Below are 27,373 nucleotides of genomic sequence, written 5' to 3'. Positions count from 1 at the left end.
TAAGGGGGTGAGGTGTCTTTTCGCGAAACCACAAGGAGGTTCCTTGTATTTTACCCTTAAATTTATGGGTCGGCAGCGGAGAATGCACCAACAATAATATATGACACAAAATTGAAGCTGTTTCGCCGCAATATTGAATCAACAGCTGAAGTGATAACTTGGGTTCTGAGTCACAATAAGTAAAAGAACTTAACATCAAGTAATCCTTTTGATTCCAATTGGTTGAATCGGGTTACTTTGTGGGTCCACCTTAAATTGTCCTTTGGTGACTTCCTGAGTAGTGTTAATCTAATTGTGTGCGTGTGTGTTCTTTATTTCTTGAGATAAAAAAAAAAAAGTAATCCTTTTGATCCATTGCCCACTTGCCCTCTATTGCAGCTGTTTTGACTTGCAGGAGTGAGACCTCTTGTCCGGGAATTGTTGGACATTCCATTATGTTTTCTAATCCATCTCTTATATTTTATCAAGTGTCGTTTATTTCATATATATCATATCACACTAAAAGATACTATGATAATTATTCCATTTTATATAGTACTGCACCTCATCCCTTACTTCCTTAGTCATACTTTCAAAATATTCTATTCTATTAACTTTCTGAAATTAAAATTCGTAGATGGTTAACTTTCCTTCCAAAAGGTTGAAGAGGCTTTAGTTTAGTGATTAAGGTTAAGGTTTTACGACCCTTCAAATCTCTCTACTTCCTCCTCACTTTTAAAATCTCATTCTTCTTCTATTACGATTTTTTTTTTAAGTAATCCTCCTGCTACTGCTTAGTTTGTCAACCTCCTTCGAGGGTTAAATAATAACTACAAGCACATCTCTTGACTTTGTTATGGCTTGAGTATTAGTCTACCACCAATCTGTTTCAGACAAAAAAAAGGCCCTTCTTTACACCCACCCCCCCCCCCAAACCACAACAACACCTCCACCACCTCCTAAAAAAAATATATATTCTCTATGTCAAAACCCGTTCTTCGCCGGAAGCATACTGTAGCGTACGTGATAGAACATAGGAGTCAATCCATGAAAATCCTTGTTTGGATTGTTGTTTTCGTCAAAAAATTACGTCGTTTTTCGTGATCACATTTTCCTATTACCTTTTTTTTCTCGTATACATCAAATCACTACAGTAATTTTTTCATAAAAAATTATGAAAAATGCAATTCAAACACAATTATGTAACTCTTCAATTTAAAACAAAAGGATATCTATGTAACTCTTTACTTTTTAATCAAAATATTCTTTGCCTTGTTCGTTCGTCTTCCCTCTTGCTCTGGGGTTGGGGAAAGGCGACTAATATATATTAAATTTAAGCAATACAATTAAATTGAGTCATCGTACAGTATTGTATTGAGTCATCGTATTTTGGTTTGTTTGGACAGCTGATTATTTTTTCAAATATATTTGCTTATATTATTATTACAATTTTTAATACATTTTTCAATTTTTTCAATTACCTTTTTATCTTAGATATATCACATCATAAAAAGTACTACAGTAAAAATATCTCAAATAACTTACCATCCAAACAAACCGGTCTTGCAACTGTTAGGAAATTTTAACACCAGACGGGCCAAGCCCCAAAACAAATTATAAATCAGGGAGGACCCATTTCGGGGTTTTGATATCACTTCGATCCATAGTTATTAAACCCAACCCGGGAGGGAACCCGGCGAACGAGGTGGGTCAACGGGTTACTGGTTCAACCAGTGGGTGAGTGGTTGAACCGGTGGGTCACTAAATATATTTAAATATTATATTTCATAATTTTAAATATAAGATATAAGATATAAATTGTAATAAATAATGTCATAGCAAATACTCATATAATTTAATTTGCTATAAAATAATTAATTCATATAAGAATCAATAAAATATAAAATTATTTAGTAATACACCAAATTTTAAGTATAAAATTTTATCTATTTTCAGTGTAATTATCTAACTTATTTATAAGTTTTAAGTGCAAAAAAATATTAAAAATAATATTTATCTTTAAAATGAATTATGTAATATGTTATTTTTGAAGTCTATTTTATAACTTATAGAGTTTGGGGGTCATAAATTTTTATTAAAAGATTCCAAATAAATTTGTTTTAGAGAAATAAAAAAAAAGATAAAATTGAAAAAGGTTTATATATTATAAGTAAGAAACCTTAGCACCATATTGTGAAGTAGCTTGGGGGTGTCTGCGTTGTTGTAATGTTCATACGTCCAATGTTCGAGTCCCATCAAAGGCATAAATTTTTTCTCAGGAACCCGGTTTGTAGACAAAATCGGCCGGGTTTTCGGTTTAATCCGGTCGAACCGCCGGTCCGTTGACTAGTCAACGGGTTTATTGCTTAAACGATCTAACTCAAAACCCAGCCCGGTCCAATGTCCGGTTCACCGGTTTGACCGGTTCGACCGCCGGACCGGGCCGGATTTAATAACTATGCTTCGATCATAAATGATGAGGTTTTCTCATTGGACAACTCATCATCAAAACGTCACCAGACCTTTCTGAACTAATAAAGGTCAATCTATATGTATATATATATATGTGTATATATATATATATATGTATGTATGTATGCATGCATTTTTCAGAAGGGGTTAGTTTAGGTAAAACATATGATTATTCCCCAAACTATCTGGCTAGTATTAAGTTGGCCATGAATCCTCCTCCCAACTTTCCTCTCTTCATGTTGCGCTACTTCCCCTTGTAAATCTTGAATGATTTATAAGGCATTACCCTTCTAAAAGCCATATGGTCAATTTTTTTTTTTTTTTTTGTATAATACTTGGTAACATTTTTTTGTAAAAGCCATAAGTGTGTTTGGATGGTGGGTTATTTGAGATATTTTTACTGCAGCACTTTTTGTGATGTGATATATGTGAAATAAAAAAGTAATTGGGAAGATAAAAAATTGTATTAAAAATTATAATGGTGATGTAAGCAAATATATTTGAGAAAATAACTCACTATCCAAACACACTCTTAATTCTTGCATTATTTGTAACTCTTTTTTTTTATTAATAAGAAATAAGAACAAAAAAAAAGGTATGATATGTGCCAAATCCATATCCCGAATTGTTCCCTGGACTGGTTGCCAATATGTGATGCAACTATCATGGGGGGAAAAGGGAAACAATGGGAAGAATTATACTGGCAAGAGGTAACCGGCGGGAAGCCGTATAAGAAAACAAATAAAACATAGGAGCAAGTGATTGGTGGTTCTGTTTCTTGGGAGCTTTCGAAGTTTGTAAAAGTGGAGGGTGTACGGCTGTACTAGCCAGAGCGTGCAGTTGTACCTTTACTCTCTTATTATTATGTTGCGCCACAAAAATGTAGACAGAGCCCACATCAGTATCAATATCAGTATCGATTGCCAAATTGAAATCCTCCCTTTGCTCTCTCTCTCTCTCTCTCTGAGAGACGAAACTCTGTCAGTGTTAAGGAGTTGTCTGTGAAAACTTCACCAGCAGCCTAGTACTGTATTGTGATTGGGACTTTCTGAGGTTTCTTCTGATTATGGATTTTTTGATTCTTACAAGCTTGTTCTGAATTTCCAGTTGATTCCCTTTTGACTCCTTGACTAATTACTAGTTGCAGATTCTCTCCTCCTCCCTTTTACCGTTTTACGTGCATTTATGGAAAATTCTCAAGAGAATTGTTTGACTAAACACCATGACGACGTTCAGGGGCTGGTGGCCTCCTTACCACCCTCCTTCCCCGCCGCCTCAACCGCAATTCATCCACCGCCTGCTGCTGGTATCCAAAAGGTACTACTTGTCCTCTGGCCTCCTTTTTCTTTTTCTAAATTAATCCACGCATTTACATGCTACACTTAACTAAGTCAGCATATCTCTCGACTTTCTTGTGACTGAACTCTGTTTTCTTTAATGAGAAATCCTCCCTGCCCTGTCAGAATTTCACTTCCATATTCTCCCTTTGCCTTATTAACTGATCTCCAATTAGAATTTTCATTGCCCCTTTTTTTTTTTTCTCCCCTTTTACTATAATTTAGCTAGGACTTTGGCGATAATCCATACTATGATGTTTGAATGTTCCGAGAAATGAACTTTTTCCTTTATGGTGCAATTCTTGGGCATAATGTCTGCGCGCTGTAGCTATGTCTGCCTTGACTTCTTCATTTCAATCGTCCCACTAGAAAGTTTCAATTTTGCACTTTGAAGTTTCCCCTTCTGATCAGTGTTTTTTTTTAAATTATTTTGGCAGGTTAGAGAATCAAGTGAAATAGTTGAGGAATCAACAAGTAGTCAGCACCAAAGGAATGAAATTGTAACTGTGGATATACCCAAAACAACAGCTGATGGCTCCATAGACGATTTTGTGAGGATAAACGTGCCTCCGTCACCAACTCCTAAAAAAGTGAACTTTTCACCATTACCGAGTCCCGGTCATATCAGGTTTAATGGATCCCCGCTTCCCTCCTCATCAAACAAGGGTAAAGCATCAATGAAGAGCCTCCTGCCTAAACTGAGCTTTAAGTTTCGGAATACAGATTCAGAGATCGAAAAGGCAGCCATGCTAGCTCTAGGTTCTCCACTCGGACCACAGGAGAAGAGGTCAATTACAAGGACATTTTCTCTTACAAAGCTATTCACACCAAGGATGAGGAGAACATCATCTTTACCAGTAACTCCAATTGCTCATTCAAATCCAGAGTCAACACATGGAGGGAATGGAAATTCAGTTGTGAGTGATAGTTGCTTCATATTAGCTTTTATTCTATTTTATGCAGTTGCTTTGGTTAACTTTTTAATTGCTACTAAATAATATGGGTAATTGATGGTTCTTTCAGTTAAGAAAAATATGATGGTAGGATCACCATTCTGTGTTCATAATTTTATTTTGATCATCTTTAAGTTCTGTTCTATTCTTTTCATTTTCACAATTTTGCTGCATAGAAGCTTGGAACAAGACTTGAGTTTGCTCCTGGTGCATTTTCCAAGTTCCTCAAGAATTTGCATTACTTACAAAGTTGAAGCTCATGTATACAATTATTAGTATGCTCTTCTTTGGTGCTAATTCGCTTTTTGCCAAGTAACTTGGAGATACTTTATCTCTAGCTAGTCTCTTACCAAATCAGTTCCGTTACAGAAAGGTGGGACATTTTATCCCATCCACCGCTCACGCTCAGTCCCGGTGTTAAACAAAGATGGAAGTGTAAGGCAGATTGATAACTTGGGTGGTGTAATTCGTGTCATCCCTGCTACTCCACGGGTTACAGAACACAATGTACCAACACTGGACGCAACTGTGAAAGTTGATATAGGTGTGTCAATTTACTAATCATGCTTATTTTATGTGATGCAGCTAAGTATTTTATTAATTATTATTATTGTTATTATCTTCAATATTACATAGGTCTAGGTTCTTACTCTTTGATAAGTTTTAAAAGTTTCTTATTGTTGATCTGGCTGACTCCAAGAAGGAGAGTAGTGGCACCTAATTCCAAAGCAGCAACTCAACCTTTAGATTCTGATCTCCAGTAAACACAATACCTTGAGATATGAAAAAAATTGCATTCAGATCTATCTGTTAATCATTCTATCTATGGGAAGAACCAAATCAGAGCTTGAAAATGTTACTGCATTTCTGGAACTCGCACAGATAAAGTTGTTCAAGAATACTAAAAGGAATTTAAGATGATTTCCATGAGTTCTTTATGGTAAAATACATGCTCAAGCAAAATTGGACTTGGGACAGTTCTCTGGTACGAAGAATTATCAAATAATTGATAAAATTGATAAAGGGGCCCTTTTTGTATCATACTATGTAGGATTTGAACCTTCGACATCTGGTTTTGGGGATTTTTGTTCTACCTTTTAAAAGGAAGGATGCTGTATGTTGACCAAGTTTGCAAATCTACTGCATCTATAATCCCCTTTTTTCTGACTTGTGATAACGAAGCTCCACCTTATTTTAGTTTTTTGGTTCAGATGGAAGTGATAATAATGGTGAAGATATCCCTCAAGAAGAAGCAGTTTGCAGAATCTGTCTGGTTGAACTAGGGGAGAGTTCAGAAACCCTTAAGATGGAATGCAACTGTAAGGGTGAACTTGCCCTGGCCCACCAAGATTGTGCTGTGAAATGGTTTAGCATAAAAGGTAACAAAACCTGTGATGTCTGCAAGCAAGAGGTTCAGAACTTACCTGTAACACTCTTACGAATTCAAGAGGGTCAGCCCCGAGGAAGTGCAGCAGTTAGGTCTATTGAAGTTCCTCGATACAGGCAAGTCAGAAATGTTTGCTTTCTGAATCTTTCTGTGTCTATATGTTTATAACTGACAGAGTGTCTATATGAAGATGCTGTGTTTGCGTGCTCATGGATCTTTGTGTCTGTGTCTGTCTGTCTCTAAATGTTTTTGTTTTTAAGTTATAGTGTTATTAAAGTTTGAAATCTGGAGATTTAGACTCATTCCTGATTGTTCAATTTTGTGATCAACTGTTGATAGTGAAGTGTATGAAGTTGTTTAAGAAAGTTAAAATCTTAAAATTTCTAACTACTTGATGACGATGGTGTAATCGTCTGCAGGGTATGGCAGGATGTTCCGGTTCTTGTGATCGTCAGCATGCTTGCTTACTTTTGTTTTCTTGAGCAACTTTTGGTAATTCATGCCACTTTGTATTGCTTGCTTTGGAATGAATCAATTGTTCTAATGGTATGATTTGGTGTACAGGTAATAAAAATGGGATCTGGTGCCATTGCCATATCTCTACCCTTTTCCTGCATATTGGGTCTTCTTGCATCCATGACATCTACTACAATGGGTACAAGCCTGTAATGAAATGTTGTCTTTTCGCTTGCAGTTTCAAGTAGTTGATTTACTAATATATCTGCCTTGATCCTTGTGCGCTCAGTAAGGAGAAGATATGCATGGATGTATGCAACTATTCAGTTTGTTTTGGTGGTTCTCTTTGCCCATGTTTTCTACTCGCTGGTAAGAAATTCTTCATTTAGAATGATAATTAAAGATTTGCTAGGTAGGAGAAGGCTTTGAAGAGATGACATTGTTATTATCTTTTGAGTTGATTAATTAATCTGAAATGCTAAGAGCGTATGCTGACGGGGCATTTTCATTTATGGCTGCTGGAGAGTAGCTTCATGTACAGGCAATTTTATCTGTGCTGCTAGCGACATTTGCTGGATTTGGAGGTGCGATGTGTGGGACTTCCATTGTTTTTGAACTCATGAAATGGAGGAGACGGTGGAATGCTTGGTCGACTCAGGAACGCACCTCTGAGGAGGTTTTGAACCCAAATGAGTTGTCAGATGGAAGGGGCGCACAACAAACTGAGCCTCCAGAGGCAGGTAGTATGGTCACCTCAGGGATCGATCGTGGATAGACAGTGAACACATTGAGCCCGCGAACGCCAAACAGCAGGATTGCCAATTGTACAGGAAAGTGCTACTACTACTGGTTACTTGAAATATACTGCATAATAGAGTCTCATTCGACTTTGTGGCAACACTTGACACCTGTTGTCAAAAATTGTGAAACTCATCGTTCAAGCCAACATGGTGATGCGACTTCCAGCAAGAGGAGCAAGAACCAGGTACATCAGTTGCTTTTGGATTCTTTCAGGGAATGGTGTATATGTCAAGTTTAAGCGAATCACCAGTTGCATTGGCGTGGGGGGAGGATCAGATCTGTGAAGTCTGAATCTTTCACCTCTTGTGTTACCTTGGCTTTTGGCTTTGGGGTGAGGATTAGTTGCCTCTTTTGCGATATATGATAAGCGAATCAATTCAGTACCCGACTGGCTGATGTTATTCCCAGAGCAATTCATATCCAGCGAGACCAAATCTGATTCATTCAACAGTTCTACCCTCCAACGCTCGACCTCTCTCTTGACCCAAAATGCCCAATTGTTAGGGTCCCGCTATGATTGTCATGTCGTCGAGAAACCTGCGGATTATGCTGCAATTTTTTGAATTCCTCGGTTGATGAGGATGGCTGTCCATCGTCATCTACAACCCTTTTTTTTCCCTTCTAATTTGTCTTGGATAGAAAACAACACCAATACCGGTTATTGTATTACCAGTCATCAAAATGCTCTCTACAACCAGTAGAACTCAAACTCAAAAAAATTGATCGCAAGATGGGAATCACGTGAGATAACGTCGCGGGTTTTATCAATTCTCGCAATTCTATTATATCATAGGCATCTGCAACTGTGGGAATATGACAGTACCATCATTTGATCTCTAAACTCATAGGGAAAGAGAAGGGACCATCCAGCATGTGGTATACCGCATCTGTGGTATCTTATAGGCTTTTCATTTTTCTTTCTTTTTGGTCACGCTCTTGTTTTTATTCGGTGGTACATTATAGCATAAAATCTTTCACCGTTAAACGTATGACATATAATCTGAATTTGAATTTAAAATTAAAATTTTATATATGTATCATGATGATATATATACACTGTTAGTGTTCATAAAATTAACTCATTACTTTATTCACAAAATTCTTTGATGAAATATAACTTTCAAAATTAAAGACATACTTCTCTTTATCCCCAATTTGTATCCCTTGAGATTTTAAGGATTCGCAAAATACCAAAAAAAAAAATATATATATATATATATTTTTTTTGTAATTTAAAATGTCCACTTACACTCCCTGTACTTTGAATTTCAATGGAAAACATATAAAAATGGAGTTCACTACCATCTATATACACTGTTCCATAGTACAACTAGTTACTTGATTCTAATTATGAAAGGTCTTAATAATATTTTTCTTCTACAAATTCCTCCAAATTAACAATTGCAATCTATAAAAAAAAAAAATTAAATTACAAATTATCACTATTGGAGTGCGAACCTTTGAGCCTTTTTATAGAGTGCTAACATTCGTTTGGGGACATTTTCAAAAGAAACACTTTATTAAAGCATGACATTATTATTAGCAGCAAGTAATTAGTTGCATTGTTGTTAAATTGTCAATAGTAGAGTCCATTTCAATTTGTTTTCCACTCAAATTTATTTAGACTACAATGGGTGTAAGAGGACATTTTTAAATCACAAGGTGTGGATCTTAAAAACCTCTCATCCACGAGGGGTATATGTGAAATTTATCCTAAAATAAAACAAATCCAACAACTTATAGAATGGACGACACTACAACAAAATCCAACGACTTGCAGCTGCTACATAGTTTAGATAACCCAGGCAACATTGAAAGGCTTCCCTTTGTTACAATTTCGATTTAGCAGTTACCATCTTCAGACCTGAGCTAATGGTCGCAAAATTCAAACCCACTCTCCGTTCCAATTATCTCGCTGCATTTCAAACGGATTTTTTTCAATTTGCATGTAAAAAAAAAAATAAATTAATAGTTCACCAAAAAAAAAAAAAAAAAACCAATAATGTTAGATTAAAAAGCATAATTTAAATGTCAACCAGCTGTTTCCAGGCAAATTTGGCTACAGATGACGAAAAGCAACTGGAAACTACAAATTTTAAGCAGCTTCAATTATTTATGCCGGTCATTTCATGGACAGCCCTTTCATACTTACAACGTCGCCGGGCACTCCCCTCAATTTCGTGGTGCCCACATGGCATTTCAAGCCCTGGCTATACAAAAAAAAAACTTGTCAGTTATATCTCTCTGCAAACGACTCGAGTCATATAATGTTTCAGTCCTAGGAAAACATATGACAAGAGCAGCATGCACCGTGCAGCTCGACTCAACAGTCTAGTGACACATTGACGGCAGGTCATTGCTTATAACTGGAGCTGACTGCCTTTCCTGATATCAAGGATTTATCCTTCAAACTGGTACCTAACAGTGATTCAGAGTTGCTCGATTGGCTTTCAGCAAAACCGGGTCGCATCCAGACCTTTATGTGCCCCTCTCTGCAGACGGTGAGGACAGATTCTTGTGTGAATATCAAACCAGAAAGGGGTTCAGTATGGACACGATGAGCAACTAGTGGAGATATCTTTGGAACATCTCTCATGCTTGGAGCAGTTTGCAAAGTACCAACAGGGCAAGCGCTGTCCCAGTGAGAAGACTGACTTCCAGTACTAAAAGTAGGGGACCCACCAGGAGGACGGCGGACTGGCACTACAATTTCATCCATCTCCAGATCCCATAAGAGCAATTGGGTGTCCTGGGCAACATCAAGTTGTGAAGAGTATGATGCGTATCGCAAAGAACTTGATTTCTAAGAGCATGTAACGAAGTAAAATGAATGATGTACTTATTAGGTAGCATAGATTTTTCCACCTCAACATGTTCATGGCTGATAAAATCAATTTTATGAACTCAAAGTACAATAAAAATGACATTTCCAAGGTGAAGAAAGATCCCAATCAAAGACCAAACAACCAGGATGCTCTTTAGCAGAAGTGTCCATTCCCTTAAAAGTCCAAGAAGATTCCACCAATAGACCAACCAAAACCCAGTTTATAAGCCAAACCCAAACCCAAACCCAAAGTTAAAGTGGTGGGCCTAGCAGAAAAATTCTTCTTGACATCTCTAAACCAACCTGAGATCAATCGACCCATCACTCAATGAGAAAAGACAACTTTATTTGCCTAGACGTCTAATATTGTTGATTTTGTTTGATATTGATTTTCTTCTCGTGATTTGCCCTAACAGATTATATCAATTATGTATACTACGAGAAGAATCAGTTAATAAGTTAGAGGACAAAACATGGGAGATCTCTTATGAATAGAAGATAACTTGGGCTAAATTGAACTTTTGACTTAAAACATAACTCCTAGATATTGATTATTATCTTCAAGGCAAACCTATAAGATGCTTTTCTCAGGTAAATCAGAGGGAGCTTAATTAACTTGATCTTGAACGGCAAAAGGTCAACCTTTAAGAGATGTTCAGGCCTCACCAATAAAATGAGACCAGCCTCAGCACAGACAATCTCAAGCCAAAACCTAGCTTGTCTAATACCAAAACCTAAACAACAAGGCAAACAAGTAGCAAGTTTCACCCATTAAACAGCCAAATGGAATTTTAACTGCCAATATCACAGTAAAGTACTATGTTGGAGAGGGGAGCCCAGTCAACAAGAAGCTCCCAAGCCCTCGCAACTTTGATTTTCAGTGAATGTGCCAATGCTACATGGATCGGCAACCTATGGACTTGCAAGGAGTGGAGAGTCAGGTCCCTAATCAAAGGGCACAGAAGGATGTGCGACAAGAAAGGAGTAGTAAAGAAACATAGAGATCAGAGATGATACTTGCAGATGGCCATAGAAGTCTCGACTTCCTTTTACACACAAGGATTTGTTTGATAATTTTTCATTTAGTCCAAAAATAGGTGCACCAAACTGCAAGTAATCCAAGATTGGATCAGCCGGATGGTGGAGATATAACACCTGTAGCATGACTAATTAAGTATTGTACCCAGAAAACTAGCAGTCACTTAAAACCAATGGGATGTGCTAGCAAGGCTCTGATTTTGAGCAAATAAATTGTATGGCTTGATAAATACCAATCTTTCTTGCATTTTGTAATGTTCAAATAACATGAAATGAAACGACTAAGGTTCCAACGTTTAAGTATCACAATAAAAGAATAAAAAGGAGTATATCACTCAATACTGTGACCACACAATGGACACTAGGAAAGAGGACATGTACAAGAATCTAGCGGCCATGACAGATTTTATCCTTGTCAGATTGATGGATACATATCATGACAAATCGAAAAGAATAGAACGAAAACGGCAAAAGAGATATTACACTAACTCCATGGTACCTGACCAACAGATCCAAAACGATAAACAATATTTTCTCCAGTGCCGTCAGAATTTGGTGCAGACCAATACGAATCAAATGACACTCCGCTGACCTGCCAGCATCCGTTACAAAATGTGTGAGGTAGTCATCAACATGCAATGCAACAAAAGGAAAATTTTGACTGGACCTGCTAGAACTCACCCACGAGTTGTGTCCCTCACCCCATGCTACAACTCTCCGATCATCCATACTCCATACTTGAACCAGGTCATCCTCGCCTCCAGTCAAGATGTATTTTCCATCCATGCTGTTGTTTTATTTACTGTCAGTTATCTCTTCTCTTGTGAAAAAGGTAATAAACTCTTATTGATCAGCTTAATCAGATGAAAAAGGCCAACCTTGTCATCAGCTGGGAAGATGACAGGCACTAATGAACAAATGACGGGCCTTTTTTTTTTTTTTTTTTTGGTGGTGGGGGGGAGAAGGGTGGGGGATGGGAGACAACACTCACCTCCAAGTGCAGCATAATAAAGCACCATAATAGCTCTTCCCGCCACATATAAGTTGTTCATTTTTGTAGTCAAATACTCGCAGATAACCTACATTTGTTAAACTGCCTCAGCCATTCCATATTTACTTATTTTCATCTGAAGATACTTATTTATCACAAAAATACAGAATTATTAGATGGAGATAATACCATCCCTTCCTACAGTTGCAATATAAGCTCCATCAGCTGAAAAGGAGATGCTATTTATTGAACCTTGACAAATATGCCATCTAGCAATAGGATTCTGAGTACGAAAACAGAAAATGACTCAAAATAGAGCTGGATAAACTTGAAAAAACTATAAACGAGATACCGATGACACAAACTTAAAAAAAAAAAAGTTTGTGCAGACCTATGTAATACTTCTCCAGGTAGGAAGATAATATACTGTAGTGAAAAGCAATGGAAGATAAAGAATGAAAATAGAAAAGAATAAGTTTAAAAAATAAAGTGATTATGTCGTCTCCCAGTTCCTAAACAGAAGTCTGTGATAGTGTATCCAGTCAGCTAAGACAGCACATTAGCAATACCACATGTCAGTATCGTACACCATGGAAAACCAAAACGTTGTGAGAGACATGACATCAGTTAATTGGTCACTCACCAAAACAATCCCTACTCCAAATTCATTTGAACATTTACAATTATTATCATTAATGGCAAATAGACCAATAAAGGTCTGAAAAGGAGAGGTGCCACAGATCCCTAGCAAACTGGGTTCAAAGTAACACCATTACTTCATGTTGACGAAACTTCAAAGAAATAATGAGTGACCATCACAACAAACACATTACATGCATAGGAGTAATTAAATAGAGAGTCCGAAACAAAAGGCAATACTGTTTAAATCCTTCTATCCTTGTAAAGCTACACAAGAAATGAGTCCTAAAATGAGAATACATGTGTATAACATACTATATTTAGCTCAGCCAATCTTATCTACCTATAGTATAGAATTATTGACTGCTACTCGAAGTTACTAACACACTGTTGCTGAACAAGACCTAGGAACCTTACCACTGATACCAGTAAAGCAGTTCATGAAGATAGTAACCATATCCAAATATGAAGAAGGAATGCTCATTAGACAAAATAGAAGACTACTTTCTCAATCAACAAAACATTTTGCTAAGCAAGAAGAAGGAAGTATACGTGTGTAGTGGTGGATGAAGAAGATAAACTCTCATTAAATAAAACAGTACCTTACTGTAACGTGCATGTACTACAGTAAATTGGGTTTGATCCTTAATAATAGGGAATGAAGGATCCCCAGAACCATCTTTGCTCTGAAAGAAACACAGATACATACCAGTCGGATGTGGATATTAAATGGCAGATGTAAAGAAAACATACATCAACAATATCCAAAGACTTGCCTTTTCATATACATACAAATTTCCATCTGCATGAGCAACAACAAATGTGCCATCACCATTGGGTACCCAAGCAATACTTGCACAACGACTGCTAACACAAGCAAATTATTTGAACTCAGCGAGGAAGTTCCGGACTACCAAAAAATATATATTTCAACATAAGGAAAGGAACATAATTATTGTAGTTCAATGGTCCTAAGACATCTAACACAACTACGGAATATATTTGTTGCTGATCAATGGTCTCAAGGCATCTAATGCAACTTTTCTATTCACTTGATTAAGTAACCGTCAACTTTAAAACTTAAAAGTAGCTGTGAACTAAAATTAAACGCCACCACATGCCCTCCCATACAACCAACCCAAGACGAAACCAAGTAGTGGACTCAAGGTAACACTTGAGAATAAAAGTCTAGACCTTCTACCACAAAGATGTTTACCAGTACCCTGAATTTGCATTCTCATGGTACTTGAGATTTAAGTTTGAAGAGCTTAATAAAGCAGTCCCAATAGTTAAAGCACCTATAAGCTTTCAAATTACGTGTTGAAAAGCAAACTCAATGGGCACTATCCTGCCTGCTAGTCGCCACCCAATCAATCACGAGACCAAGCAAAATAACTAGTAACTTATGAGGTACTAAAAGAATGGTTGTGAGATAAAACATCATTAAACATGGTTGTGAGATAGTAAAGCAAGAAGCCATGGGATTGGAGGAACTTTGGAAACATATTGTGGTCTAGGCAAAGAAAATAAGGTTTGAAGAGGTAACAAGAAGATCTTGAAAAAACTATAATAATTATCAAGAAAACGACCATTAGTCTTAAAATTTTGCTAAAAAGAACTGTTTTGGAAAAATTTCATTATTTCTTTTGTTCTTATTTCTTTACCCTTTTTCAATGCAAGGGGAGCATAAGTAGGACAAGAATATTGTTCTTGAAAGTCATTGTTCTAAAGAGCAATTTCTATCATTGGGATTATAAACCTCGTGAATATCAGCTCAGCAGAAATACATGAAAACAAACTTCTACAGACAACCAAGATGATGTATCAGAAACACAGCATAAAAGCACTAGATGCTATTTGAACAAAATTGGAGAGACGATATTTTAAAGACAAATTTGATAAAATCATGATCTTACGTATTATTCACAGAACCATCTTTATTATAATGCTGCGCACCGACAAGCTTCTTGCCAACATCTTGTAACTGTTGTCGAAGAGACACAGAGTACACTAAGAATTAAAGAAAAAATTAGCCTCCCAAGGAATCATTGAATAGCTCATAAATACTTGAGAGAGGGAAGTACTTCTTGAGTAGAACTAAAAACTTTACCATCTCCAGAATTTAATCCAATAAGCAAATCATGCCCATCCTTTGCATCCGGCTCAAATGCATGACAAACAGGATTTGAATTACTGAAATGTATAGACTTTACAGGATCCTACACGAAACATAAACCTCTCAAAACTTAATCCAGTGCATATAATCTGAAGAAACAAGATCAAGACAACCATTATAGTACCTTATCTTGAGAATTTAAGTCACTTATGAAAATGGCATCGCCAACGTTGAATACCAAGTAAGTGCCTTTGCCGTCAAAATTTGAATTAGATATCACACTGTTAGAACTTGAAGCCCCCAATGACCCAACTCTATTACTACTACTACCACTCACTGACTTAGTGCCTCCATTTCCTCCAACAAAACTAAGTGCCCTACTTCCATTCCCTCCACCCAAGAACCGTGCTGCAGCTGACCTAACACCACTGCTTACTCCAAGACTTGACGATAATTGTGATGGTGCCTGCATTGGCTTATCCTTGAGATGAGCTAGGGTTACCTGACCATGAAAAAAAAAACCCTCAAAACACAAACTTGGTTCTGATTTACTTGTTTAGATGCACACTGTTGACCATGCAAGATTTTTCTAAGCATAGCCAGCTCTTTTTTGTCTTATCTTTTTCTTTTCATGCCCAAGTGAACCTTAAACAAGAATTGATTCTTAGTTCCTGGGCAGATTAATTTTGTAATGAGAAACTACAACCCGAAAAAAGAAACCTAGATATTCAACACAAATAATTGGGGATAACAACAGAAACAAAAGGTATCAACGATATAAGTTGGATCGAAGTTCTAAATTTTATACAAAGCAATAAAGTACTCCGATTAAGTGAAGGTCAGATTTCCAAATTCACTATAAATGGACTTCAATTCTACTTGATAACAATCCCAAGTCAAAATCTGATAAATACATTTAAATTTAACCACGAAAAAACTCAATTGCAAACTAGCCATTTGTACTAATTTCAAGTTGCAAAATTCACTGTAAAAAAAATATGGGAATCTAGCCTCTAATGCTAATGCTCTTCGGTCCACAAACCAACGCTGGTTTAGCAAAACAGGCTAGATAACATGAAAGCTGTAAAAAGAAAGAAAGGAAAAATAAAACCCTAAACTGAGTAGAAACGAATAACCTGGGTTACGGTCTTCCCATGGGCATAGTGAAGCAGACCAGAAGGATGAGTCTTCTCGTACTGAAGCTTGTATCTCCCTTCTGGCGTCTTGAAATACGTCTTTAAACCTGGCGATTGTGCATTATTTGCTGAGGCCGATGAAGCCGACGGCGACATCATGTTATTACTTCCGGCCGTATTGATCATTTTTTTTTTTTCAAATAAACAAACCCAACAATTGATAGTTATACGTCTTCAAATCAAAATCCCCCTTTTCCTGGCAGTATTAAATTGCAATGGGATCGATCACACAGTTGCAATTTCAATTGGGTCCGTTTTGTGAAGGAATTGCGTTTCGGGTGTTTATTGTTTTGTTGTATCAGTGAAATATAAGGGGGATGGGACCAGAGGCAGAGGCAGAAGCAAACAGGGGAGAAAGGCCTCCCGGTCCTGGGAGAGGGGGAAGCGTTTTTAATGTTTAATGACGGAATAGCTTTCGAGTTTTGAGTTTTGGGAATTTAGGGGGTAAGTTGTAGTTGTTGTTGTTTTTGTTGTCGCAGGGCATTGACTTTTGTTTTGGGGGGTTTGGGTTTTGGGAACGGAGGATCGGGAGTCGGGAGGACAACCAAAGTCTCCTGTTTCTGCTTCTCTTCTCGGTGCAAATGTGTGCGCGAGTGTGTGCGAATTCCACTGTCCGATGCCGATGGCGAAGGGGTCAGTTTAGTTCAACCGAGGGGTAACGTTTATCATCTAAGGAGTGACACTACTGTGAATTGGAGACGCACGGCATACACGTCTCGTAGACACCAGGCACCACGGAGGAGGTATTTTTAAAAGGTCGACGAGATGTTTATCCGTGTATGCAACTGATGTTTAGGCCCCTTCGGAGTTACGGTGTACTTTTTTTAACACCGTTAATAAATATCCATCGGGTTTGTTTGGATAGAGAATTATTAGCCAAAATTTATTTGCTTACATCATCATTACAATTTCCAACGCATCTTTTTATCTTTCCAATTACCTTTTTATCTCACATACATCACATCACAAAAAATGTTACAGTAAAAATATCTCAAATAATTTACAATCCAAACAGAGCCATCATTTCATAAAATTAGGAATGCAGTTTTTGGTGTTAAAAATATTTTTAACAAACGCTCAAGCTCAGTGCTTTTTAGAGTAATTTTATGATTTTAAAAATAAAACGCTTAACTTAATCATTTTTTCCTATATTATGAACTAAATAAAAAGATAAATACATTTAAAAATTTTCAAATTACGCATTATCTATTACTACAAAGTACTCGTCGAACAATATCTCCAAACAATATATTTAAAAGCGCTCAGGTATTAGGGAGGTACTTTTCAATAATTTATCACAACTCCAAACGGGAGTCATACAAAAATCAACCAGGTTGATTTTTTTTTTCCTAACTATATATTAATGTTGAATATTGCTGAGGGTGTAAATTTTGATCATTTTACTCTTTTGTAAGGCTGTATATAACTCACCATTGTGGAATGGATCGAACATTCGACTAATTTAAAATTTTTTTACCATTGACACATACCGACTTTGTTATTGTATTGGCCGCTAAGTAGGATCGATCGTGCAATTGCTATTGAAAAATTCTAGCCAGATCACACAATTAATTATTTACCGAAAAGTATTCACCAAGTAGGTTAGTAAAGCAAGTACACAACACGTTACACGATCAAAATCTTCTTATTTGCGGCATCCTCATTTTCAGCCGGATGCGGACGCAGAGGCGTGCATGATGACTATAGAGCAGGCCTCCGGTTCCAGGTATTGGGCTTAATAGATTAGGCCCAATTGTAGGACAGGCACCCAACAGACCAAACAAAACCCATACGTTGCCCCCGAAGTGTAGCCTAGCAGAAAGCGCCCAGCCAATATTGAAGCCCATAGTGTTAGGCTATTAAAACTGCGTCCACTCGAGCCGGCAATCGTTACGCATTAATGGAGCAATTGATTTAACGGCCCGTTTGCGGAACAAAAGTTTGTTCCGCACGTCCACGTCGATAATAATGGATGTACCTTTGCATTTCCTGCTATACATGCATTAATCAGACGGATTACGGCGGCCTAACTAGAAGATTTTGACATTTCTCTTGCTTTCCATCTGGATAAATCTCTGTGTGTGTGTATATATATATATATATATATCCTGACAAATTTCTCAGACTTTCCAAAAGCAAATTAACTTTTTATTACTTCCACTTCGCAGATTTCAAGAGGAAAAAGTATTCTCTTACCAATTATATATATATATATATTTTTTTTTTTTTTGGAGAAAAATCATTTTCGTTGGAAAACAGATGAAGAAGCTGTCGTATGTATATATGTCTATGATTAGCCTAAATGATGATTGATGGCGATGGAAAAATGGCATGATAATCCAATAGCTGGTTTTCCTCCCATGCCAAGCAAAGCCGCAGCTGCCTCAACATCATCAAAATCTCCTGCCACCTTAAATCGCACCCTTCCACCTAAAGGCTAAATCCCTGATTTCGATACCCCACTCAACTTTTTCCCCATTTCACTTTCGGGTTTTAAATTTTGCAAGAAAGAAAATTCCATCAATTAAACTCCCTATATATAGCGAACCAAAAAACGCATCCCACGTCCAACACACTCGATCAGCTTTGATTAGCTTCTTTCTTCTTCCCCAGACTTTCACGAGGCCATTCATTATTTTATTAGTTACTACTTCAAAAGTAAGTGGAACCCCCGCCTATCCCATCCATGGAGATGATGCAGGCAATGCCAACATTTGCTTCTCTGTTGCTGTTTTGCATCCATTTCACCTCCATTCTTGCTCAGTCCCCAGCACCGGCTCCTGCACCGCCAGTACCGGTTCCAGCACCCCCAGCACCGATTCCAATACCCCCAGCAGCGGCTCCTGCACCCACAGGCCCGACCAATATCACTGCAATCCTCGAAAAAGCCGGTGGGTTTTCTGCATTTATTCGCCTTCTGAAAAGCACCCAATCTGCAGATCGAATCAACATGCAGCTCAACAAGTCCGAGCAAGGCCTTACCATCTTTGCCCCAGATGATTCTGCATTTGCAAAACTCAAAGCAGGCAGCCTGAACTCTTACTCTAACCAGCAGCAAGCCGAATTGATACAGTCCCATATCCTTCCTTCTTTTATGTCCGTCCAACAATTCCAAACCGCGAGCAATCCATTGAGCACACAAGCTGGTGGAACTAATTACGGCGAGTTTCCGCTCAATGTGACCACATCAGCAGCTGCAGTGAACCTAACCACAGGTTTTGCCAGTGCATCAGTTGTTGGCACAGTGTACACTGATAACCAGCTTGCTGTGTATCAGGTGGATCGAGTACTTCTTCCACAAAGGTTCTTCGTTGCTCCACCTCCATCTCCGCCTCCTGCAGCACCAGCTCCAGCACCTTCAAAACCCAAGAAGGCTCAATCCACTGCAAAGCCCGTGGAATCTTCAGGTGCAATTAGTCTAATCCATGAAGGCTTGCTTCAAGCTTCCTACGCATTTGCACTTCTGGCAGCATCTTGGTTGATCGGATGAGCGGACGAGGACCTGATGTTGATGGAAGCCTGTGTGCCAGCGTGTTGTTACTTTGGTTGTTTTTCTTGTCTTTTCATTTCCTATTGCCAATTTATTCTTTTGCAATATGTATATGAATTTGCTGTTTTGAAGGCTTTGTTATATTGATAAGGTGTGTCCACAGATCATTCGTGTTCCCTGTATAAGCTTCATTCCAAGCCCAACAAGGAAAGCAGGGATCATATAGACGTAAACCTAATTGATTTGAAACGATTATAAAGCAACACACTTCCGACAAGAACGATATTCTGAAATGTGGAAAACGAACCGCGCTTACAGCATGGTCCGCTTTAGCTTAAAAGCAAGATAGAACACCGGATATCCGTAGCCAAGAAGTATAGCAGCTACAGAAGCTTACCCAAGTGGAGACCTTATTCCAATAGAGCTGTCGCATGCAGGTTTAGAAGCAAACACAAGTCATGCATTAGTTACTGCAGATATGACCTACCAGCCAATTGCACATCATGCAAACATAGCTATTTCAAAGAAGAAATTATCGTATGCTGATCCAAACAAGCAGACATATATCTGTAAGCAGTTAAGCAAAATTCCTTTTAAGCAATAAACGTGTAAACATAATGGTTAGCATTTCAGAAATGATTCAAGAAAAACAATGATAAGGAAATTCTTTCCTGTACGCTTTTGTTGCACGAGGATTCTGTTAGTGGACATTTGAGGAACAAAACGGGATCCAATCAAGCCAACCGATCCTCAGATTATCAGTTAAAAAGGACCTGGTATCAGCTCATACAAGGGCTCATCTATTTCCTTGACCAGTTGTTACTGGATTACTAAATATCCCCCAAGCAAAATTGTGCCAACAAATTGATTCAATCCCCTATAGACCTTCCATTCGGTCAGTTCAAATTTCTTACAAAGAATATTATCTGCCTACTGTACTTCTCTCCAGATGCACAAAGCAAATAATAAAAACGTCACCACAGCTAAAAGTGGAAACCACCAAATCCACCAGGAAAGCCACCACCCGGAAACCCTCCTTCAAAGTGAAAGGTAAATTGTTGCCCCCCACCACCATACGGATTAAATCCTCCACCACCCATTCCAGAACCCATATCATCTATGTCTTCACCGCTATCATATCTGGTACGCTTTTCCTCATCTCCCAAAACCTGAAATGACAAGAATAAAAAGAACAATGTAAGCAAGACTTGCACAGCCATGTCTCCTTTTCAACATAGAAAGCATCCAGAGATTTCAGCTCAGTAGGAAGATGGCCAACTTTTCAAAAGCACAGGAAAAGAAAAATCATCAGAAAAATGATTATTAACAAAGAGAGACAGGACTTTCCAAAACTTGATGCCTTTTCTTGGAGAAACAACTTGCATCTTGCGGATAAAAATCTGTTGCAACTCCTAGCATGTTTCTTACACCAAGGGGTCCCGACTTATTCGTTCCAACTTACAATCAAAACAACTCCTCGTAGAACTATTATCTGGCTACAAGAATACCGATAAATATCCTTTACATTTCCAATTAGAGAAGAGAGGAAAATTGTCTTCTGAGAGTTATGGAACAGAACCTTCTGTTGCCGTAAAATATCCTTTTCCATTTAGAACTAGCACACTGATTTCTCTCAAACCTTTTTTTTATCCATTATGGAAGTTAACTAATCTGTAGTTGATCTTCATTTTAACTGATTATAGTTATAATCAAAATCAGGAAGAAAATTCCAAAAATGAGAAACATATAGCTGTTCAGAAATGGAATTTTTGATTGAGACCATAAGAATACAAAACTCCACAGCATTTTTATTTGCACTACTGTAATCAAGAAAACATTCCCAAGTACGATGTCAGTGAATCTGGGACTTGAAATTTTTAAAAAAAAATAAATATTAATGCATTGCAGCTTTAAGTATTTGAACACGGAAATTAACTGCACAAGAGCACATAAAAAATGATAGACATAAAAGGACATGCTCTGAAACAGACCTCGTATGCAGCTGCTATTTCTCTGAATTTGGCCTCTGCCTCTTCTCTATTGTCAACATTCTTATCGGGATGCCATTGCAATGCAAGTTTCTTGTAAGCCTTTTTTATTTCTGAGACAGGTGCAGTTTTTGAAACTCCCAAAATCTTGTACCAGTCCTTCCGCTGGCTCAACTTTAAAGATCTTTCTGCCTTCATCAGCACTTCACGAATACTCATATCCTAAGCAATTAAATCAAAATTTTAAATTATAGCACTAAAGCTTACAGATATCTAGATTGTGAACAATTCAGCCAACTCAAGAAAATAGCATACAAGCTTATCATTTCATGTACCAATCACATCCAATTTGTAGTTTCAAAGATTTTCTCATTAAAAATGCTAAGTACCAAACAGCAAATGAAAGGCCTATTCCCAGAAGCCTACAATACTTTATGAGGCCAAGGTCAGTCTCTATGGTCTTTATTTCTATGTGTAAACTAGAACAAGGATGAATTAAACCATTCCAGTATTAGCTCAACCAAACATTCAAACCCCACGATGAATTGGTGAAACACCAAAATACAACCGATTGTGTTAGAAACATGGAAGAAAGTAGACCACCATACAAACTGGCAGAGCTAAATTCGATTTTCTGAAAATAACAAGATCACCTAAAGAAAGATATTATTCTTGCATTCTTGCAAATTGCACTGTGTTTGTACCCCTAATATTTGAGAATAACCACATTGCTCTCCACAATTGCCCCCCATAGAAGCTGGAAAAGGGTTATGCACCATATTTTAAAAAAAATGTTGGACTTGCTGAACATTTCAAAAGATATTTCATTGAGAGATGACACAGATTTTGAAACATGACGCATAATATAGTCAAATAATTAATTTGCATACGAAGTTTATATTGAACCACAACGTATATTTCCAATTCTGTAGCATTGGAGAACATGCCAAATTTGTTATTACAACATCTCTAACCAACTGCAGAATACACATATGACATTTCTCCCCCGGCCAAAGGTCCTGGCTATCCCACAGACCACAGAGGATAAAATCCTAATACTACAAAATTCAAGAAATTTAAGTGCAAGACAAACCTGAGGCGATTTCTCTGCTGCTAATTTCAGATCTGCCACAGCTCCCTCCCATTCTTCGGTTAAAAGTTTAGCTTCACCCCTCTGAAAGCAAAAATAAACCAATCTTATGGAACAAGAAACCTACTGATCAAATTTGGCTAAAAAGTTCTTTCCAGTAATACACACATCTCTAGTATAGATAGCATTCTCACACTAAAACCATATCCATCTTTAAGAATTTAGAGAATAGTGAGCCCAGATAAAAAGAAAAACCTGAACCAAAGCCTCAACAAGCTCCCCATCAATTTCAAGCGCTTCAGAACAACTTGATACAGCATCGCTTCCTCTACCAAGCTTGACCAAGACTTTACACAAACCAAGATGAAGGTTTACATTATGCGCAGAGTGATTTGGGTCCAGTGCAAGTGCTGCTCTATATTCTTCCACAGCAAGGCGAAGCTTTCCCTTGCTTGCATTGTCCTCTGCCTGCATTAATCTCATCAAGCTCAAGCTAGAATCAGAAAATCTCTTAGATACTTTGGAAAATCTAGAAGTATAGAAAACATTTTTACTTACACTTTTGGTCTTCTTGAGTAGATTCTTCAATCCAAAATATGCTTTCTTAAGTTCACCGTGCTCAGGGTCTAGGCGAAGACCCTTCTGGTAATGCCTGAGAAAAAATAGATCAAACATCCTGCTAAGCAGAAGTCCAAGTAGTATCGCACAGAATTAGCCTTCTCTCCCCTTCCCCAACCTATCAGGCCTAGAGAAGGAAGAAAGCAGATCCAACATGTTTCTCAACAAACCTTGTAGCAACATCATGATCAGCTAAGTAGTAATAGGCACGCCCACGTAACAGCAATGCATCTAAATTATCTTCATCCTCTTTAAGGAGGTATCCTGCCTCTGATATTGCACCTGAATAATCTTTGGTTGCTATTAGTAGCCTCACTTTAAGCATTTTTGCCTGCAGCAACCAATAGATTATACACAAAACGGAGTATAAAAACTATAGACATGAGATGACCATAGAAATAACTGCGATTACCTTTGAGCATGCTGGAGAGAAAACAAGTACCACCTTATCGATGTATTCCAAAGCTTTTGTAAAATCACCAGAATCAAAGAGATTTGAAGCTGAATTCAGAGCACTCTGAGCCTGAGACAACTGAGATAGCTCCTTCTCTGCTGCTGAATTTCCTGGTTTCAGCTCCAGAAATTTATTGTAGCTTTTCTCTGACTCCTCGTATCTACATCAGCCAAAAACTGCCAGAATCATATAATTTTCAAATCAGATATTGGAAAGAGAGAGAGAGAGAACGAGGGAGAGAGAGAGAGAGGTAGTTTTTTTTTTTGGCGAAGGGGGGGAGGGAGGGAGCCTAGGACGGAACCAGGACAATGGAGGAAGATCCAGTCCAACATATAATATTACAATGATTAAAACATCTCTTCTATAATAGCCAGAATCAACCTCTTTTGCGATACACAATTTTGATGTAAAAATCAAGCAAGAGATTCGGTGATGAAGCACAGCAGCTATGTGAAAGATACATACACGTGATTCCTACTAAAAGAGAAGAAAAACTAAAAAAAATTTTGAAACAAAGGGCAGAACTATAAGAATTGAATCCAACAAAACAAAAAAAGAAAACCAAACAAAGAACATCTAGGCATAGGCCCATACAAGCATGTAGAAGACAGAAATTTTATTCATGAGAACTTATTCGAGAAAAAAAAATACAGTTACATCATGGATAGAACCAAAATAAAAGGTTTTCAGCTCCTTGGAAACACGTAAGCAGGGGTTATTAAGAGGGAAGAGGGCAGGCAGTACTGTTTAGATTTGCCAGTGACCATGGAACAACAAGAAGCAACCAGAAACAATGTATTCATGTTCAAGTAAATTTTCAGAAGTCCTACTGGACACCTATTCACAAATCCTTATTTCAAACCCAAAAATGGAAGACAATTAAATCTATTAATGTAAGAAACATCAGTAATATACTAGAGTAGGGTCCTGATTTGCTTTTATTCAAAATGCAGTAGATTAGAATATTTTCAGAAGGAAACCTGCACAACTGACGAAGAATAGATGCTTGATGCCAATATGCTTCTGAAAGAGCCGGATCTGCGTCTATGGCAGCTTTGAGGTCGTCAAGGGCCTCAGTATATTTCTTGACTTTTACACTTTCTGAAACTCTTTGAAACAATGCGGCAGCATCACCAGGTTTGCCATCTAGGAATTAACACTAAAAAGTTCAAACCCTGATGGACTGCTGAAACAGACTCGTATCTAACCCATTATCAAGATGCAAAAACAAGACTCTGCACTTCATCATCATGAAATTGACAAGCAATACGCATAAGCAAGAATAAATCATTAGCTGTATATTTAAGCATAAATCTTGATGCATACAGGAATGACTTGAATTCCAGAGAACCATTTAGCATCTGAATGCACTTTTTACTCAAGTCATTGACAGTAAAAATTAAATCTTGGGGTATAAGCTATCTATAGCACTCCTGGTGCAGTTACTGCATAAAATGTAATGCTGAAACCACAGGTCTAGCTCACTAGTCATCTTTAGGAAACAGCAGAGCAAAAAGTCAAGCTTCATTATAAAAATCCAATTCAAAATCGTTATTTTTCAGGGTAGTGCACGCTATATGACTACAACAGAGAAAGGTAACTTAAAAGTGTGCAGAAAACATCCATGCTTATGCTCTAATGGTCTTCTTCTGACAATTGCCTGTAGTGAAAGCACTGCAAATGATATTCTGAACTGCAACGGTGCAGCAAAACCAGGAGCCAAAGAAATAGAAGAACTGACATTGGAGAAGTAAGTAGTGGCAGTTTAGTCCTTTACACATTACTGGCAAAACAAGTTAGGTTTCATATCTCATCAAGCATGGAAGCTCTCTCATAATCCGAAAGTACCATCTTAAAGAGGCATAGCTAAATGTAACTAGATACCAAGTACTACAATATTTAGCAACAGTGTCAGATAAACAATTAAACCGCCATAGCAACCCAGTGAAACGCACTAAGAAAGATCGAATCTTTGACTGACAAGGTTGATGAACTAATCAGAAAAGTACTGCTAATCAACATATACAGATTTTCGGTACTTTCATTCTATTCATCGAATATTAAAAAGAGATGGCGAGGAAGTTGTTGGTAGTCCTGCTATAAATAGAAAAGACAACAAAAAGGTTATACCTAATGCCGAAACAAGTGGGTGAAGGAGGAGCAATTGGCAAACCAATACGAAATTGAGTAGGAATATGGTGAACGCAAAGCCTCCACAAGCTATCAAATCCACCGCCGCCGCCGACCACTGCCTCCTCATCACTTTCTTTCTCTTCGCAGCCCTTCAATTCCACAATTCAACCCTCACACTGTTTTATATTTATATAGTGTTATTGTCGTCGGCGTCGTCGGTTAAGACTTAAGACCGTCCGTCTGAGCTGGTCGAGCACGTATACGGGGTAGACGATTGAGAGACAATGAGAGCGGGAGCCGCTGGAAAATAAAACTTTTGCTAAGATGTTGGGTTGAATCTGAATTTGGGCCAGCAGAGGGGACGGAGTCGTAACGTGAGAGGCTTTCTTGATCTTGTTCTTCTGTTTGTTCATCTACACCTGTTTACCCGGAACTTCATTTATTACTTTTTTTTTTTTGTTCACACCTGTTGGTAATCATGTACTACGTTAGGAACTCTGCACGTCATTCCACGTTAAGCCCACCTATCATTAGGCTCCACGTGTTCTTGCAGTCTATTTAACAGGCAGTGCATGGCTAATCACAGGACGCCGCGAGGAACGAGCTTTCCTCTCTCTCCACCAAACGGTCCTAGTTGGCAATTAGGTACTAACATAGTTATTAAACTCGGCCGGAGAGGAGATCGGCGAAGGAGGTGGATCAACGGGTCACTGGTTCAACCCGTGGGTGAGTGATTGAACCAGTGGGTCACTAAATATATTTAAATATTATATCTTATAAATTTTGATATAGAGTATATGATATGAATTGTAATAAATAATGTCATAACAAATATTCATTTAATTTGCTATAGAATATTTAATTTATATAAGAATCAGCAAAACATAAATTTAATTAGTAATCCACCAAACTTCAAGTGTAAAATTTTATATATTTAATGTAATAATCTAGATTATTTACGAGTTTTAAGTGCAAAAAATTATTAAAAAAATATTTGTCTTTAAAATAAATTATGTAATATGTTATTTTTGAAATCTATTTTATAATTTATAGAATATAGGGGTCATAAGTTTTATTAAAAGATTACAAATAAATTTGTTTTGGAGAATTAAAAAATAAAGATAAATTAACAAAATGTTCATATAACATATGAATGGCCATTAATTAACAAGTGACAAAGTGCCCTGGTGGTAAGCGTGTCATAATTTGGTCTTGGGTTTGAATCCAAGCAAAGGCTTGGAAAGACTTTTTTTCTCAAAATCGGTTTGCCCACAAAAAACGGTCGGATTTTCGATTTAATCCGATTGAACCGTCGATCCGTTGAAAAGTCAACGATTCACTTGCAAAAAACGATCTAATTAGAGAACCGATCCGGTTTAAAAACCGGTTCATCGGATTGACCGATCGAACA

The 27,373-nt window shown here is 37.6% G+C and overlaps 4 protein-coding genes across 7 annotated transcripts; 2 read left to right on the top strand and 2 right to left on the bottom strand.

Annotated features, from left to right (window-relative positions):
- The first annotated feature begins 3,107 nt into the window (after positions 1-3,107).
- LOC113697165 (uncharacterized) lies at positions 3,108-7,768 on the top strand. 2 transcript variants are annotated; one of them, XM_027216649.2, is made up of 9 exons: positions 3,108-3,504; positions 3,599-3,768; positions 4,226-4,705; positions 5,111-5,285; positions 5,953-6,244; positions 6,548-6,620; positions 6,693-6,783; positions 6,874-6,953; positions 7,114-7,768. In XM_027216649.2, exons 2-9 carry the CDS (start codon positions 3,637-3,639, stop codon positions 7,357-7,359), a joined length of 1,569 nt encoding a protein of 522 aa, XP_027072450.1. In that variant the 5' UTR covers positions 3,108-3,504; positions 3,599-3,636; the 3' UTR covers positions 7,360-7,768. The 2 variants fall into 2 exon arrangements, with proteins under 2 accessions (XP_027072450.1, XP_027072449.1); XM_027216648.2 differs by having other exon boundaries at positions 3,109-3,504; positions 3,593-3,768.
- Positions 7,769-9,372: 1,604 nt separating this feature from the next.
- LOC140003801 (uncharacterized) lies at positions 9,373-16,909 on the bottom strand. 3 transcript variants are annotated; one of them, XM_072052127.1, is made up of 12 exons: positions 16,130-16,909; positions 15,178-15,495; positions 14,988-15,096; positions 14,794-14,887; positions 13,654-13,741; positions 13,480-13,563; positions 12,428-12,521; positions 12,239-12,326; positions 11,929-12,034; positions 11,747-11,839; positions 11,227-11,316; positions 9,599-10,134 (listed from the first exon to the last, which is right to left on the bottom strand). In XM_072052127.1, the coding sequence occupies exons 1-12, from the start codon at positions 16,313-16,315 to the stop codon at positions 9,739-9,741; spliced, it is 1,746 nt and encodes a 581-aa protein (XP_071908228.1). In that variant the 5' UTR covers positions 16,316-16,909; the 3' UTR covers positions 9,599-9,738. The 3 variants fall into 3 exon arrangements, with proteins under 3 accessions (XP_071908229.1, XP_071908228.1, XP_071908230.1); XM_072052129.1 differs by lacking the exon at positions 9,599-10,134 and adding an exon at positions 10,983-11,128; XM_072052128.1 differs by lacking the exon at positions 11,227-11,316 and having other exon boundaries at positions 9,373-10,134.
- Positions 16,910-18,734: 1,825 nt separating this feature from the next.
- On the top strand, positions 18,735-19,846 carry LOC140008274 (fasciclin-like arabinogalactan protein 11). Its single transcript, XM_072052126.1, has one exon. The coding sequence runs from the start codon at positions 18,876-18,878 to the stop codon at positions 19,677-19,679; it is 804 nt and encodes a 267-aa protein (XP_071908227.1). The 5' UTR covers positions 18,735-18,875; the 3' UTR covers positions 19,680-19,846.
- A 562-nt stretch (positions 19,847-20,408) lies between these two features.
- Positions 20,409-26,372, bottom strand: LOC113696233 (dnaJ protein P58IPK homolog). Its single transcript, XM_027215641.2, has 9 exons — positions 25,960-26,372; positions 24,810-24,975; positions 23,788-23,989; positions 23,546-23,706; positions 23,316-23,409; positions 23,013-23,225; positions 22,761-22,841; positions 21,671-21,889; positions 20,409-20,848 (listed from the first exon to the last, which is right to left on the bottom strand). Exons 1-9 carry the CDS (start codon positions 26,087-26,089, stop codon positions 20,663-20,665), a joined length of 1,452 nt encoding a protein of 483 aa, XP_027071442.1. The 5' UTR covers positions 26,090-26,372; the 3' UTR covers positions 20,409-20,662.
- Between the last annotated feature and the right edge of the window lie 1,001 nt (positions 26,373-27,373).

The sequence above is a fragment of the Coffea arabica genome, chromosome 6c (assembly GCF_036785885.1).
Source record: "Coffea arabica cultivar ET-39 chromosome 6c, Coffea Arabica ET-39 HiFi, whole genome shotgun sequence".
Classification (NCBI taxonomy): domain Eukaryota; kingdom Viridiplantae; phylum Streptophyta; class Magnoliopsida; order Gentianales; family Rubiaceae; genus Coffea; species Coffea arabica.
The sequence above is the reverse complement of the archived record's forward strand: the minus strand, read 5'-3'. Positions and strand labels throughout refer to the sequence as shown.